We start from the raw sequence: 15,409 nt of genomic DNA, 5'->3' as shown, positions 1-15,409 counted from the left end.
ATAAAGCATTTAACACTACTTCAACAATGTTGTCTTACTGAATGTAATAAACCTATTTCAAACAGTCAGTGTAAAAGAAAATTCTTGCTATATCTGAAATGTTCCTTCTACACTCAAAAACCATGGAACATTCTATGTAAGTTATATACATACTTTTTCTGTTATCAAACAATGCTTTTCTCAAAATATGCCAAAATTGTGATTAACACCACTACGTAATGAGACACACTAGAAACTCATTAAGCAATATCTCCACATTATGTAAGTTTATTAGTTGAAACTCTTAGTTTGGGAGAACATTTTCTTTCATATACAGTTATGCTTCTGGGGAAAAAAAAAAATCAAAAAAATATATTCTTCTCACTGGACTGCAGAGTTTTAATTTCTGAAGTAGGTATCCAGGGGGCTCAAACCAGCCTGTAAGAGAGCTCAGTTTCTCACTTTTGCAATTACTAAAGCAAGTATCACTGGCCAGAGGAGAGCAGCTGTCAGTCACAGTTAATACCAGAGCTTTATCTATTGATGCTGTGAACCCAGAGTAATGAACACCTCAAGCCTAATGAGTAGAAACTTGAATCTGATCCAGTCTTCTAGGGAAGGTTAATGCAGTGAACAGTGAAAACACAAGCAGTCTGTGTAAGAGGGAAACATACTTTGTTATTCGGTTCAAGTTTTGAGTTTTCTCTGAAGGGGTTTTAATGGTCCTTTGCTGAAGCATTCTAAATGCTGGAGACCTTTCCCAGAAAAAAACAATTAGCATTATCTAATGAAGAACAAGTGTGGATGTCTGATTTTATCAATTCACAAGAGAAAATCCTCCATACCTGTAAAATAATTTTAGCTGCGCTTTTTGTCACTAATCCCAACTGTACTGGACACAGGATATTAATTTCAGGTAGTTTAGGTTCAAGTAGACTCCAGATGACTGGTTCTTTGTAACAACTTGAGCACAATTTTCTTTTCATCTTCCAATTACATTAATTCTTATCCTTTTCATGTCTGGTTATATAAAAATAATCTTATTCTCTTGCTCCTGATTCAGTCATTATTGTATCTGTATCTGTATCCACTCCCTTAAACAATTCCTACTCCACCTTTGCCACTTCACCACCTCTGATTTGTATTTCCCTTATGATCCAGCCATTCAATTCTATAATCAACAATGTTATCTGCCATACATTATTGCCAAGTATAGTCATATGCCCAACTTTGAGAAGTTATAAGTATTACTGATAATAAAGTGTGTAGATTAATGAATAGTTACAGTAACTAATCTACCTGTCTGGAAATAGGACTGTAGGTATGAATCTCTGCAGATTTCTCATTTATTCTCCAGAATCTAATCAAACAATTAATAACTGACATTTCCAGCTCCATGCTTGTATTTGAAGATGGCCTTTAAATACATGCACTTCTCTAATGTTAGATTTTGAGATGGACAGACATAGCAAACACTACTGCTCCTATAAGGTCAAAACATCAGCCATTTAAAAGCCTTCCTATGCTCCCTTAAGAGGTTAGACTGAGCACGTGCCCTTTTTCCCAAATGACGGTACTATGTCCTGAAATATGATGCTAAATACATGCCAGCTTTTTAGTCCAGATAGTTTATATCTTCATTCTGAATTATGTGAAGTGAGTCTATATTAAATTAATGGAAGCACTATGATTCCTTAATGTAAAGCAGTAGTATAAGTGTCTCTTCCCTAAAAAAAAAAGCATTCATGCTAAGGAATTTAATAAACTGCAATGTTTAGCAAGGCTAGCATACAGATGTGTATTTTTACTTATGTCCAAAGATTACAAGCAGAAGACTCTTCCTATCTCGTACACCCTGGCTATAATATGGTTATTTTTCTCTAATGTTGTGCTCTTTTCAATAACTAATTTTTTTCAGTCCCACTGCATCACAGCTTCAGTTCATCTCTCACTGGGTATGTTTATTGTATGTTTCTATTGGAGGTAGCCAGCTACAGAAAAGCACTGTTGCAGAAAGGTTATTTCTTCAGAGTTCTCTCTTGTATTCCTCGAGCACATCATGATTTTAGGGTGTAAATGTGTATGCATGTGTGTTTGATTTCTCTTTTTGGCTTCCCTCACAACAAGGGAGCTAAAATACAGTTGTCCCTAATATCTCCAGAGAGAAAATATTTACATTATTCAGAGAATATGTCACTTAAAAAATATTATTTGCATACATGTAAAGAGAGCAAGATAAAAAAACCCCCAAAAAACGCAGAGGTCAAATCAGCTGCCCAGAAAAAGAATTAAACTGCACTTGGAAGAATATCTAGCATAACTTTAGAAGCTCAAAACAGCACCATCTGAAAAATATTTTCATTCCACGTTTGCTTTCCTCTGTGTAAAAGCTATAGATCAGGAAAATCCATTTTTGTTTGCATCAATTACCACCAGCTTAGCTCTAAACACTTTGCCACCACATCAAATTACTGACACAATTATTGTACTAATTCAGCATATACTTCTTCATTAAGAAGATAATATCTTCCTTAGTATCTTTCTAATGCTTTTTTTAAAAGAAAACATCAACAGAAGAGGAATTGCGGATCTGTAAGAAACTTCCTCTGGCAAATAAAATGTCATTATATCTTCTATAGCTACAAGGATTTTTCAATGAAATGACAATCAAACCCAACCAATTCAAAACTCAATGGCTTTGAAGAAGTATACTTTTTCAAAGAAAATTCCCGTGATTGATCTCCCTAACTTCTAACTCACTTGTGGCTACCACATAAGGGAACAAGGCCCTTCCGTCCCAGAGGGACCCCTCTGTTAGGCTTCTTGGGAGTACCCTCCACCTCTCCTACTGAAAACTTAGTCATATAAATTAAGAGAATAAAAATTAAAGAAAGATCAAAATAAATAAGGATCTGCTTTTACAGCACAAGAATGCACTCCAAATGTGGCACACAGGCAATAAATATCTTACGCAGAACCATATAAATTCTTCAAGTAGTTATAAAAAAAATAGGAATAAATATCCCACATTGCTATCTATGGTTTATTCCCAAATGTACTCATTTTCAGATAGTCAGAGGTAAGTACTGTATCTTTATTCTATCTCTTTAAATAACAAGTTTTAGATCAACACAAAAGCTCAATATATACTAACTACAACAGTTAAGCACCAGTGACCATTGCACAGAAAAATAGGTGAAAAGAATTGTAAGCAGCGCTTCATTACAGAAGCTGCAAAGAAGGAGGACCAACTTTAAATGTCAGCATCTTTAAAACCCAATTAATCACAAATGTCAATGAAGTTACCAACTTTGAAAAAAAAAGAAAACAAATTAAACCAACGGAAAGGACCTATTTCTTCTGAGACCAGACACATTTAAAAGAAAGAGATAGGCTCTTTTGTTCTGAAAATTGTGGAAAACCATATATATTTTATTTTTTTGAAAAATGAATTCTTATCCCTCTAGTAGACTCCAGATGGGGTATTCTTCTCTTTAGATTCAGCTGATATCATAGTGACTAATATACTGGATCAACTGAGAAACTAAAAATAAGACTTATACAACAAAACCCTTGGGCTAACTGTCACATTTTCTTTCTAATTGATTAATACAAACATGTACACCAAGAGTTCAGAAAACCAAATAATGTTACACTAAAATAATCTCATGAGAATCCCAATCTAATTATCTACATGTTATTACAACACTGTTTTCTACATTATTCCTTTTAAGCTATCACATTTTATAATCAAATTACATTATTGATCATGAAGTGAAAATTAGCAAGATGAAACCCCTGAAAACTATCTCAAATTGATGGAAAGCAAAGGGAATTTTTATTTTCCTTTTAGCTTTATATAAATGTGATCTCTGTGTCATGTTAAAAAGTTTAGAACAATGAACAGCACATACATTTTTGTTACATTTTATTTTATATAATTCTAAATTTTTGTACCATCTCTTTTCTTGTATTTATCTATCCCTGAACTATTCTTAACTTGTATTGTTTCTGTATGTCGAGATTCAGATCTATTTCTTTTGAAATGGTTTCGGATAAAGAAGGAAAGACTATAAAGCCCTACTATTTTTTCAAATGTTAGTCTCCAACCAAAGTTTTGTCTATGAACATCTTACAGTAGTATACAAGAATGTTCTTCAAGATAAAGAAGAAAGTGATCCCCCTGATAAACTGGGAAAACCCGAGGGATAAGGAAGAGAATTATAGATGCTGCTTCAGGACTGAACCTTAATTTCAATTTCCTCTGTTCCCCAACTGTATATCTGGTGTGTTGCATATAGGTAAAAGCTTACAAAGGGAAGGCCTTGTAAAAATCATGGCTCAGGTTTGCTACTTTGGCTAAGTAGAAAAGGACTTTGAGAAATAGACACAGCTGAATTAGGGGTAGAAAAACAAGTCATGTAACCACTGTGTGCTTACATCACAGTTATAGTGGTTGGCTGAATTATGTTTGTTATGGTTTAAAAGTATGTAGCTGATAATGGGCTAACTGCTTAAAAAGGCCTGGATTTTTCAATAAAGCAGCTCTCCTTTGCACCTGCCTGAGGACTCTGCATCACTACAGACCCTCACTCACCCACACTGGTGTTTATATTTCTGCTTCCAGTTGATTCATTTGAAGGCACAACATCATCATAAAATCACACAGCAAGCTCTGACAGTACCTTAGCCTGAAAATCCACTATCTGATGGTCTTACGCACACTGCCAAAGTCCCAGAGTCTTCCAGCTTCAGGAAAACAGCTGGTTTCTTACTGTCAGCACAGAGTGCAGGATCAAGGTCACATAAATGCTCAGGCCTACACAGACAGCCCCCCTGTCTTCTCTATTGTCTCAATCTTAAAAAGATGAACGTAAGCTATATAAGAAAAAGCCCTCAAAAAGGAATTTCACAAGACCTTCTCTCAAGAAAATGTATACTCTGCAAATAGGACCATAATAAGTTAAACACCTAGAATTTATAAGGTAGATTCTATGAAAACTAAGCTTCAAAATTACATTACAGGATCTCCTACATGGCTGAGAAGGCCTCAAATAAACTGTCATTTTCAGTGGCATATTCTTTCACAAACACCACAGTGTACTATACGCTCTTGCCACTGCTTAGTTCTTCCCTGAGTGGCACCTAGGTGCCAATTATATCTTATTTTTAATTAATAGTATTTTATCAACAATGAAATCCCAGAAAGAAAACCAAGAAATCAATAGCTAATAGAGAAATAGCAAATGTGTGTGTGTATTGTTGCTCTTAATTTATCTGAAAGCTAACATTCTCTGCAAGGAAGGACACATAGCAGACAAATACTCATTTTCCTCAAACAAAATCCAAACAGCTCACAGCATTTTCAGATCTGCCACAACCAATGTATATTCCTTTATAGTTTACAACTAGCTAAAGTGTTAACTAACTGAAAAACATCTTGAGCAGGCTGGAAGAGAGAACCATGATATACAGTAATATTTCAGATTCTTCCAAATGATCACTGTACTTATTAAAGCAATGACAGTGTCAGATATCTAATAATCTAAGAAACAATATAACATAGGATTACTTTAGTTCAAGACAGGAAATACTAATACATATAATACCTCCATACAAATAAAACACCATAAACAGTGTATTTCTTATCCTAATTAAATGCAAGCACCAAGTAGTCAATGAAATCAGGCTATATTGTGAAGTTTCCATAGATTCTGTGTATTCCTCAGATTCAAGTGGAAGTTCAAATAAAATTATCACAGAGACCTAAAGGCTACACGTATGGAAATTATAAAATCTTTACCTAGACTTAGAGTAACCTTTTTGTCTTTCCCTCCATAGTTGTTTTTTTCAGAAAGTAAACACATGCAACTCTGAAAACAACTCAAAATAGAACATGGGTATTTTAGAACTGATACGAAGATGACTTACTATGTTCAAAAGCTTCTCTACACTTTAATTAGTTTAATAAAAATACTACTCATTTCACAGTATTACAGAATAGGTTGAGTTGGAAGGGTTCCACAAGGATCAAGTCCAACAACCTTTACTCACAGAAGCCTCAAATAATTCTGATTAAAGTAACCACTTTAGTGCTGGCCACTGCTGCTGGGTATCCTTTGACATAGTTTTGGGGACTACAAAAATACTTTATAAAAAGTGAGGTATTTAGGAAATTTTACAGATTATGTCTTATCCCTCTCCTCAGGTAGTTACTGTCTTTTTGGTAAGTGATCCAGTTACAATCCTGTGCTATATTTGTCTGTATTTTATAATCACAATCATTTGATTGCCAGTTAATTTTTGTTGTTGAAAAGATCCTCATTCTCTTTATTTATGTAAGTTATAAAGACCACTTCCCCTTGTACTATGTACTAATGAGTACTAATAGTCATATTTATTTTATTGTCAACTGTAATTATAAGCCAAAGGAAATATTTTCTTCCCGAACCTTTTGATAAGAAATGTGGTAGTTTGAAAAAATAGGAGTATGGAAATAGGTTAAAAAAATATTTTTAACAGAGAACAAAAACTGCATTTCATGGGCAACCAGATCTTTCCTTATGTGTATTTTGTTTTATCTGTACATATTTATGCTTTCTTGGGAGGGGTAGTTGGGGGCAGTGTAACTTATTTTTTTTTTTTTTAATCATTCAAAAACATCATTATTTTTAATTTTATTTTCATATCATGTTTGACTAATCTGGTAATCTGCTACCTCTTTTATCCTGCTTCCCTTTTCCTTTGCTGATGTACATGTATGGTTTGTTTCTCTTTCCCTACTATACTTTTGGAGCTTGTCTACACCATGTAGCTTGTGCTAATACAACTACACTTGCTAAGTCTTGTAGCTAGATGCAGCATATTCTGAAGAAGAAACAACATGGGCTATAGCCTCTTAAAAAGAACACTGTATTGATCAACAGATTTTCAGAACTGTGCACTGAAATATTTGTTGGAAGAACTATACCAGTCACCATATCTTTTCTTCATGTAGTTTGTGCATGAATTCATAGAATGTTTTGCATTGGAAAGGACCTTGAAAATCATCTACCTCTAACCCCCTGCCATTGGCAGGGCCAACTTTGCTAGGTCAAGCTGCTCCAAGCCCCATTCAGCCTGTCCTTGAACACTTCCAGGGATGGGACATTCATAGCTTCTCTGGGCAACCTTTTCCAGTGCCTCACCACTCTCACAGAAAATAATTTCTTCCTAATATCTAACCTAAACCTACTCCCTTTCAGTTTGAAGCCATTCCTCCTTCTCCTGTCACTACATGCCTTTGTTAAAAGTCCTTGTCCAGATTTCTTATGAGATACCAAAAGGTGCTATCAGGTCTCCTGTGAGTCTTCTCTTCTCCAGGCTGACTGATCCCTGTTCTCTCAGTCAGCCTTCAAGGAGAGATGCTTTATCCCTCTGATTATCTTTGTGGTCCTCCGTGAACTTGTTCCAACAGGTACACATGCTTCTTATGCTGCGTGCCCACAGCTGGATGTAGCACTCCAGGTGAGGTCTCAGAAAGAAAAGAACAGAAGGGCAGAATTGCCTCCCTTGACCTGCTGGCCATGCTTCTTTGGATGCAGCCCAGTTCACAGTTGGCTTTCTGGGATGTGAGCACACATTGTCAGGTTCTGTTGAGCTTCTTGTCAATCAACACCCTCAAGCTTCTCTTGCTAGGGTTGCTCTCAATCCATCCTCTGCCCTGCCTGTATTAGTGCTTGGGATTACCTCAACTCAGGTGCAGGACTTTGCACTTCGCCTTGTTGACCTTCATGAGGTTTTTCTCGACACAACTCTCTCTCAAGCCTGTCCAAGTCCCTCTGGATGGCACCTCTTCCCTTCAGCATGCTGACTGGGCCACACAGCCCAGTATCATCAGCAAATCTGCTACGGGTGCACTCAATCCCACTGCCCATGTTGCCAACAAGAATGTTAAATGGCAACGGTCAAATACAACTTTGCACTTTTCTCCACAAACATTCAGTACTCCTGCACATACATCTATCATAGCACTGCTATTCATTCACCACCACTGTATAGAGTTACATTTCTACTCACACTAAGCAGCACAAGAACAGAGGACAGCTGACTCTGTGCCAAAATAGAGGCTCTTTAGACACCCATATTCAAGACCACTTAATTTGCTGCAATGTAACACAAAACAAGCTGTCCAAGAGTGTTTAGTGTATATTTGGAAGAACAGATTCACTGCTGAGAAAAAGACTAAAAGAAATCAAAGTGGTCCATACAGTGTTTAAATTAACTATGCATACATTATACATGTCTTGATGATTTATGTCCACTTGTACACAAACTGAAATCTTAAGGATAAATATAGCTTCTGTATTAAAAAGACTACTCTTTTTTTCCAAAATCATTTACAGTTCCCACACTGAATGTGATATGACACCACATGAATGTGGTAGAGCTTTTCAAGATTTCATCACTTTCTTTAATCAAAAGAAAGTTAACACTAGTACTCAGAGCTTTGTCAGGTTGATTAGATTTCTAACCAATTCCATGATAATCCCTAAGTTCACAAAAACAAATCTATGGCAAGAAACCTCAGCAGTCTCTGAGCACAAAAAAGCACTTAGCAAAACAAAACAACCTCACTTAGAAAAAGAAGATAATGTTTGTTAACATAAGTAACAAAATTATTTTAAAATATTTTTATGTAATCTGGTGTGCTACAACAATGGCAAGCCAATCACTGGTGCTAATAATTTTATACACTTGCTCTCAATCCTGAGGCAAGGTCAGGATTTCTGCTGTGAAGGTGTCAGTGTGACAGAGGTGGGGTTTTCCACTGCTTGGTTTAATTGCCATGAATGCTTTAACTTGGTCAGCCCTGAACAGGCAGTTGGACTAGATGACATTTGTAGGTTCCTTCCAACTGAAAAAGTTCTATTCTATTCTATTCTATTCTATTCTATTCTATTCTATTCTATTCTATTCTATTCTATTCCATTCCATTCCATTCCATTCCATTCCATTCCATTCCTGAATCTCATGAAACTATGGAAACACAACTCTCAGATCAACCCACTTCTTTATTTGTTATGACATACTGTTTTAAAGTGCTTTTTGCAATGGTATATCATCCTTTCATGAAGCAACAAAAGTGGAGGTAGAAACTACCAGCCTAACCACGCCCCCCCCCCCCCCCCCCCCCAACTTTGGAAGGCCATGGCTATTAATAAGGAATTTTGTCTACTCATCTTATTGCTCCCTAAAAAGTATCAGAGGTCCTTCTGGTCAGAGAGACTTCCTACTCATCAAACCATTACCCTCATTTTAATCTGGACATACTGACACATGCATGACCATAGAAGAAATGTAAGTACTAAATTTTAAAATCAAAACCTGCATCAACTGTGTTGCCGATTTCCTGATAAAAAGCATGTTTGGGATGCAGTCCTTTAGGACTTGATGTAAAGACCAAATGTTTGATATCAGCCAAACAGGAAGAAGCATCATTCCGAGTTTGCAGAAAACTGGCTGATCTCTAGGGGTTACAGGCTCACTGAGCCCAGCATGGACTCACCAGAGCTTCTCACCATTAAAGCAAAAACAGCAAGGAAAAGAAAAGATCATGGTAGCAAGTCTGTTTAAATTGTCAAAGGCACAACATGAATCAAGGAAGAAATAGTTAAGCAAAGTAGACTGTTGGTTGAATGGAACTACCCAAGAAAAAAGAAATTTGGAGTGAGTTGTCACTGAAATTCGAACGGTTATTCTTTCTACTCTGTGCTTTCTGACTGGCTTCATTTGGTACTAAAATGGAGGTATGAAATTATGTCCTCCTGGCTGCAAGGGACAGTCACCTTTGAAGTATTTGAAATGGAAAATAGTTTGCATATCACATTCTGCAGTGGCTGAAGAGGAGATGCAACAACTAAATCTCAGCTATCATGAAAACAATCAGGGAATGGAAAATGCCTGAAAGGCATACACAGCCACACAATCCTTAAAGATCTGTGCTTTGTGATAGTGATGATCAGCCAAAACTCAGAGACTACAGTGAAAGAATATCAGTAGTTTCATAATCCTGACATGATTATAGCAACTGTTGGCAGTTGTATAATTTGGAGTCCCGTTTTTCTCACTCTGTATATAGTCTAGGTTTATGCAAAAGCACACCTACACCCACATAGGTAAGTATACATATGCATGGTTTTCTTCTGCTCTGCTTGTCATTTCCTCATCTTCTGACTATGCACTTCCCTGCAACATAGAAATGCCCAAAATGCATTTGCAGAAACAGAAAGCCTACTGCATTACTCTTGTAGATAACAATGTCTGTACTCTGACAGAAATATTTAGAAAAGCAGCACAGTGGCAGGCCTGTCATTTTGTAAGCGTCATCTTGGATTAATTTTTCTCCACAGAATCAAAATTACCATTCCTTAGGTTTCTTTTAGAACTAAAAATAAATCTAACTGTAAAAAAATTCTCAAATAGTAAACAGAAAATTCTACATTAGAAATGGATGGAGCCTCTTCTTAGATGAAATTTGTATTTTGACCATAGCCTGATGTATTGAAGCTTGTCTGTCAGTCTGGCCATACTGAAATAGCCAAAATTTTGTCTTCAGCCACTTATGTCTCAGAGGTGTTGTACACTAAGCGGCATGCCTGTTATATAGCCTGTGCCATGGTTTAACCCCAGCTGGACACTAAATACCACACAGCTTCTCACTTAGTACGTGTGTCCTACTTGGCGGGTCAGGAAAAATAATCAGGAAAAAAAACAGCTTGTGGGTTGAGATAAGAACAGATTAATAATCAAAACTAAGTAATAATGATAATATTAATACTACCGGTTGTAAAACAAAAGGGAGAGGGAGAGAGACAGATAAAATCTAAGAAGAGTGATGCACAAAACAATTGCTCAACACCTGTTGACTGATGGCCAGACCATCCTCCAGCCACAATTGGTCCCTCTCCTGGGTAACAACCCAGTGTCCTTGGTTCTAAGGCTGGAAAAGGATTGTTCTGTTTAACCAAACTTGAAGAGAAACTTGCTAACACTTTATATGAAGTTCAGAGTTATACACTAATGCAGTACAGAATCTGAAAAATTTGAAAGCTAAAACTTAAGGCATCAGTTTCATCCAAAATGGTCCAGCTTCAGAGAGGCCAAAATTAACTGTTTGAAGGCAGGAACATAGAAAACTTTATGTTTCTTTTGGCTAATCTGTTCCATCACCTTTCTAACTCTGTTCAAGCCAGCTCAGCCATATTATCACAGTCTTCAGCAGACATGGAATATCCACTTAACAGCATCAATTACTTCTGTTGTTTCTTTGCAGCAACTCCTCTCTGTGCCACCTAACAGACCTAATGCCAGTCTGTTCATCTGGCATTTTCCAAACCCAGATCAGGTTTTTTTGTTTGGCTTGCCAAAGATATGTTTGAAAAGTCAGTCCCAGAAGCTTGAGATGACAAACAAAAAAACCCATCAATCCAACTTTCTTGGTTTTTTGGAAAATTCAACTAGGCTTTCAGCTTCAGGTAGATATATAAGTGAGAGAGATCCAATTTGAAAAATCATTCATATAAAAGTCATTAGTGTGATAATTAAGAGGGAGAACTAGGTTGGACACACAATATACTAAAGTTTTTTAAGCAGCTGAAAATCACACTTTTTATTTTTGCTACTTGTTATTTATTCCTAACATAACACATATTTTTAACTTTCATCTTCTTAATGCATTATGAAACAAGGTATAAAAAAATCTAAAAATTAAAATATTAATGTGCTGTAGAAATTGTCAGAACAAACAAGCACATGTTCGAAAGAAAAAATGATAACTATTAAACTTGTACGGTGACGTGCAGTTATTTCACTTCTAATACTTTTTTATTAGTTCTCTCCTGGTTTGTTTTTTTTTTTTTTTTAGTGTTTGTTGGTTTGGTTTTGGTTTTGGGTGGGGTGTTGTGGTTTTTTTGTTGTTGTTGGTGTTTTTTTTTTTTTTTTTTTTTTTTTTTTTTTTTTTTTTTTGTTGGTTTTTTTTTTTTTTTCTCCCATCATAAATTACTGATATTTGCTCCAGAAACAACATTGTACCTAAAGTTAGCAGCATTCCTAGCTTTAGGTACTGATTGTGTTGCACGGCTGAAGATTTCTCTCTAAGCATTTCAAATGTAAATGTAATTAAATATGATAGAATGCTTTCACACTACAGGTAAGATTCATCCTTCATCCCCTTATCTTGAGTTACCTCGTTGAAACTACTCACTTGAGCATCCTGCACAATCACTGGTAAAAAACACATATCTCTTCAGAAGGTAAGGAAACTCACCTGTCTTAGGATAACCTGAGAAACCCTCCTTCTCCACTGACACACTCAGATACTGTACTTGAATTACAGTTTTTGGGTTAGGCAAGATTAATCCCAACAAAAAGAACCCATGGCCCAAATACTTTTAGATGTGCATGCAAATGCATTTATGCTTAACAAAGTCAGACTATGCTCATAGCCAGGTAAAACACAGCTGACAAGAACAATTATAAAGAATGTCTAGTTTACCAAACAGAATTCATGAACAGGTATCTAGTCTTTGTTCTTTTAAAACACGAAAAATGTGTTTTTGCCAAGTAAACAGGGGAAAAAAAATTCTATCAACTTTAATAGGTAAAATATTCTTTTACACAGGCAAATAAACAGGTAAATTTAGGTAATTTTTCTAAAACAAGAGCAATAAAACAATCTGTAAGAGCAACTTCTTTGTGGAAGGCGGATTACAAATTTTTACCTTGATTAGCATTTAAGTAATTCCATAAAGAGTTTATAAATGCTGCAAACAAACATACCTGGCATCAAGTCAGCACTAGGGAATAACTTCTCCAGCTTCGTTTTACTTTCAAGGAATAATTCTTCTTTGGTTATTGGAAGATCTAGAGTATCTCGAATAAGCGCTGCTGCATCTGGGGCTTGTCTACCTAGAACCGCAGATTTCAAATCCCAGCTGTAGGTCTTTCCATAACGCTCACAGATCTCACCATACACTATTGTATAGAAACCTTCAGTATCTGTAAAAAAAAATAAAAATAATAAATATATATATATGCATGTATAAATTAACATATGTACAAACAAGTAGGCAGCTGATCTTGCTAAGAGACCAGAGAAATGGTCAGAGCATGAAAGCCAGGGGCCAGAGAGCATATAGCAAAGTGGATAAAATGCCTCCTTTTATTTGCAAGGGAGAACCAAGGCTTCTACCACCACCTCAGAGGTACCCAGATTTTTCATGTTATCATTTCTGCATTAATAAAAGATAACTTAGAGTCTCAACAAATAACTATCTGGACCTGCTCTTCCATCACCTTTCTTTACTATCCAGATTAGCAAGCAATGTCTTAATTAAAATATTCATGTTTTTCATGTGAAAGAAAAGAAAGGAAAGAAGGAAATCTGGTACTTGGGGGTATGCCATTACATAGTCCATGTAAATTGAAAAAAGAAAAAAGATTTAATTATTTAAGAGTGTCTTTGAGAGGAAGCTTCCAAGTGCCTTCAAAGACATTATGGTCATTATTACAGTGCTGCTGGCACCACTGCATTTACAAGAGACTACTCAAGGAAAACACACTTTTATTTCCAGGGGATTTTAGACAAGAATAAACTTCAGCCTGAATTTTGGCAGTGATACTATCAGTTTATACGTCAAAGGTGGTGTTACATTTAAAGCTATTTTTTTTTAATTCAAACAAACAATTCGTCCTTTCCTCTCCTCCTCCCCCTACAAATTTTTGAAAAAGAAGGTCATTAACATTTATTTTAACACTAATATGGAGACAAAATGTCCTTCCAGCTCTTGTCCTAATTTCAGTAAAGATCTCAAACACTAGCTTTTCTACTAGTCTGTTTATCTCTTTAAGTAGTCTTCTCTGAAAAGTCAGCTACTACTGTTAACCATGCATAATTTCCTTCTCATGCATATCTGCGCCTCCTGTAGTTCTAAAGATATGTTTATTATCATCACACTAGAAATGGAAGGCAAAAGCAAGGAAAGAAATAAGATGTTCTTATGAGATTTACTTAGAGAAGCTAGGGACTTCATTTATCAGCATGTCCTTTGACATATAAAAATATTTTTAATGGACATAATAAAATAGTGAAATTATTCATGTGGATACTGTATCACTTTCTGAGTACATAAGAATTATGCAGGAATGATTAAATTTTAAGCTTTAAAAAGATAAGATGAAGAAAACAGTCTGAAGAATGAAGCACAGAGCCCATGACTACAACACATGCCAAGACCCTCCCTGCAGTCTGACAAATGCTCCCTACTTCACCACAGTAATCCTGAGATCAGCAGACGACTCTGAATGGAAAGCAAAGTAGAAACACAGGGGCCATTTCACCATCATGTGAACATTGAGCAGTGTAGAATACATTCTCTGCCACCTGCCAGAGCACTCTAGTCCATGTCTCCTTCCAGTAACTAGAGGGGATGTTGGGCCAAAAGATCAGATGAAGAACCAATATACTCATCTGTAATGTTTAACAGAGCAGCAAAGGGTTCACAAAAACCTCTTACCTTAAAAATAGAGGCAAAACCCAAGCCACTAGTACTACTCTTTGTAAATACTCTTTAAACAACTACACTTAAGGGAAAAAAATTACAAGTGATCTTAGAGACACCTCAAATATACAGGAAAGGTATCATAACAGAAACACAGGCAAATGGGCTCTGAAAAGTGTTCCGCAGGAAGAAAGGAGAAAGAAAAAAGAACAATAAAAACAATTCCTCCATTTTGCTTAAAAATGCCAGCTCGTACTCTCTGGAAGCTAGGAAGGTAAATTAAGAATACAATTTATAATATTCACAGTTCTCTCTCTCTCTTTTTTTTCTTTTTTTTTTTCTTTTTTTTTTTTTTTAATAAACTAGGGTTTTTTTTATATCAGACTCACTAGGTGAAGGGCATAAAATTCTTATCTTAAGTTTAAATTTGAAACTGAAAATCAATCCTCATCCTATTAAGTAGTATATATCAAACCAAGCAGAATTAAAACAAAGCAAGGAAACAAAAAATCTAGATCACGAGAATTTTCCTATAGGTCTCTACAATAATTACACGTTAATCTATTTGAAGTGAAAGCTTCAACTTTATAGCTAAATATACTACTTTTAATAGCCTCCTGCATTTTAAATATTACATGGCTGACTTGTGAATGAAATTTTATTTATTTTCCTTAAAAAAAACTTAACAATGCCCAGACTGCAGACCTAAGAGCAGTCTTTTATGCAATGTTGCAATTTGTCAATGGAAGAGCACTCATGAACAAGTTTGAGTCAAACTTATTAAAACAGGTTATTTATTCACACTGTGTTAGAATGTAGTTTTGTAGGTGCTGAGAAACAAAACAAAAACAATCAAGCAAACAAGAATACCCCCAAATTAATCAACACAT

At 35.7% G+C, this 15,409-nt stretch overlaps 1 protein-coding gene across 1 annotated transcript in view; it reads right to left on the bottom strand.

Annotated features, from left to right (window-relative positions):
- PUDP (pseudouridine 5'-phosphatase) overlaps nt 1-15,409 on the bottom strand; it is a 68,046-nt gene that overhangs the window by 30,184 nt on the left and 22,453 nt on the right. The window contains exon 2 of the mRNA XM_083855649.1: nt 12,799-13,017. Within this exon, the coding sequence (XP_083711775.1) occupies nt 12,799-13,017 (219 nt within the window). The remainder of the gene's footprint in view (nt 1-12,798; nt 13,018-15,409) is intronic.

This window comes from Zosterops lateralis (assembly GCF_965231275.1).
Source record: "Zosterops lateralis genome assembly, chromosome: 2".
NCBI classification, from domain to species: Eukaryota; Metazoa; Chordata; class Aves; order Passeriformes; family Zosteropidae; genus Zosterops; species Zosterops lateralis.
The sequence above is the reverse complement of the archived record's forward strand: the minus strand, read 5'-3'. Positions and strand labels throughout refer to the sequence as shown.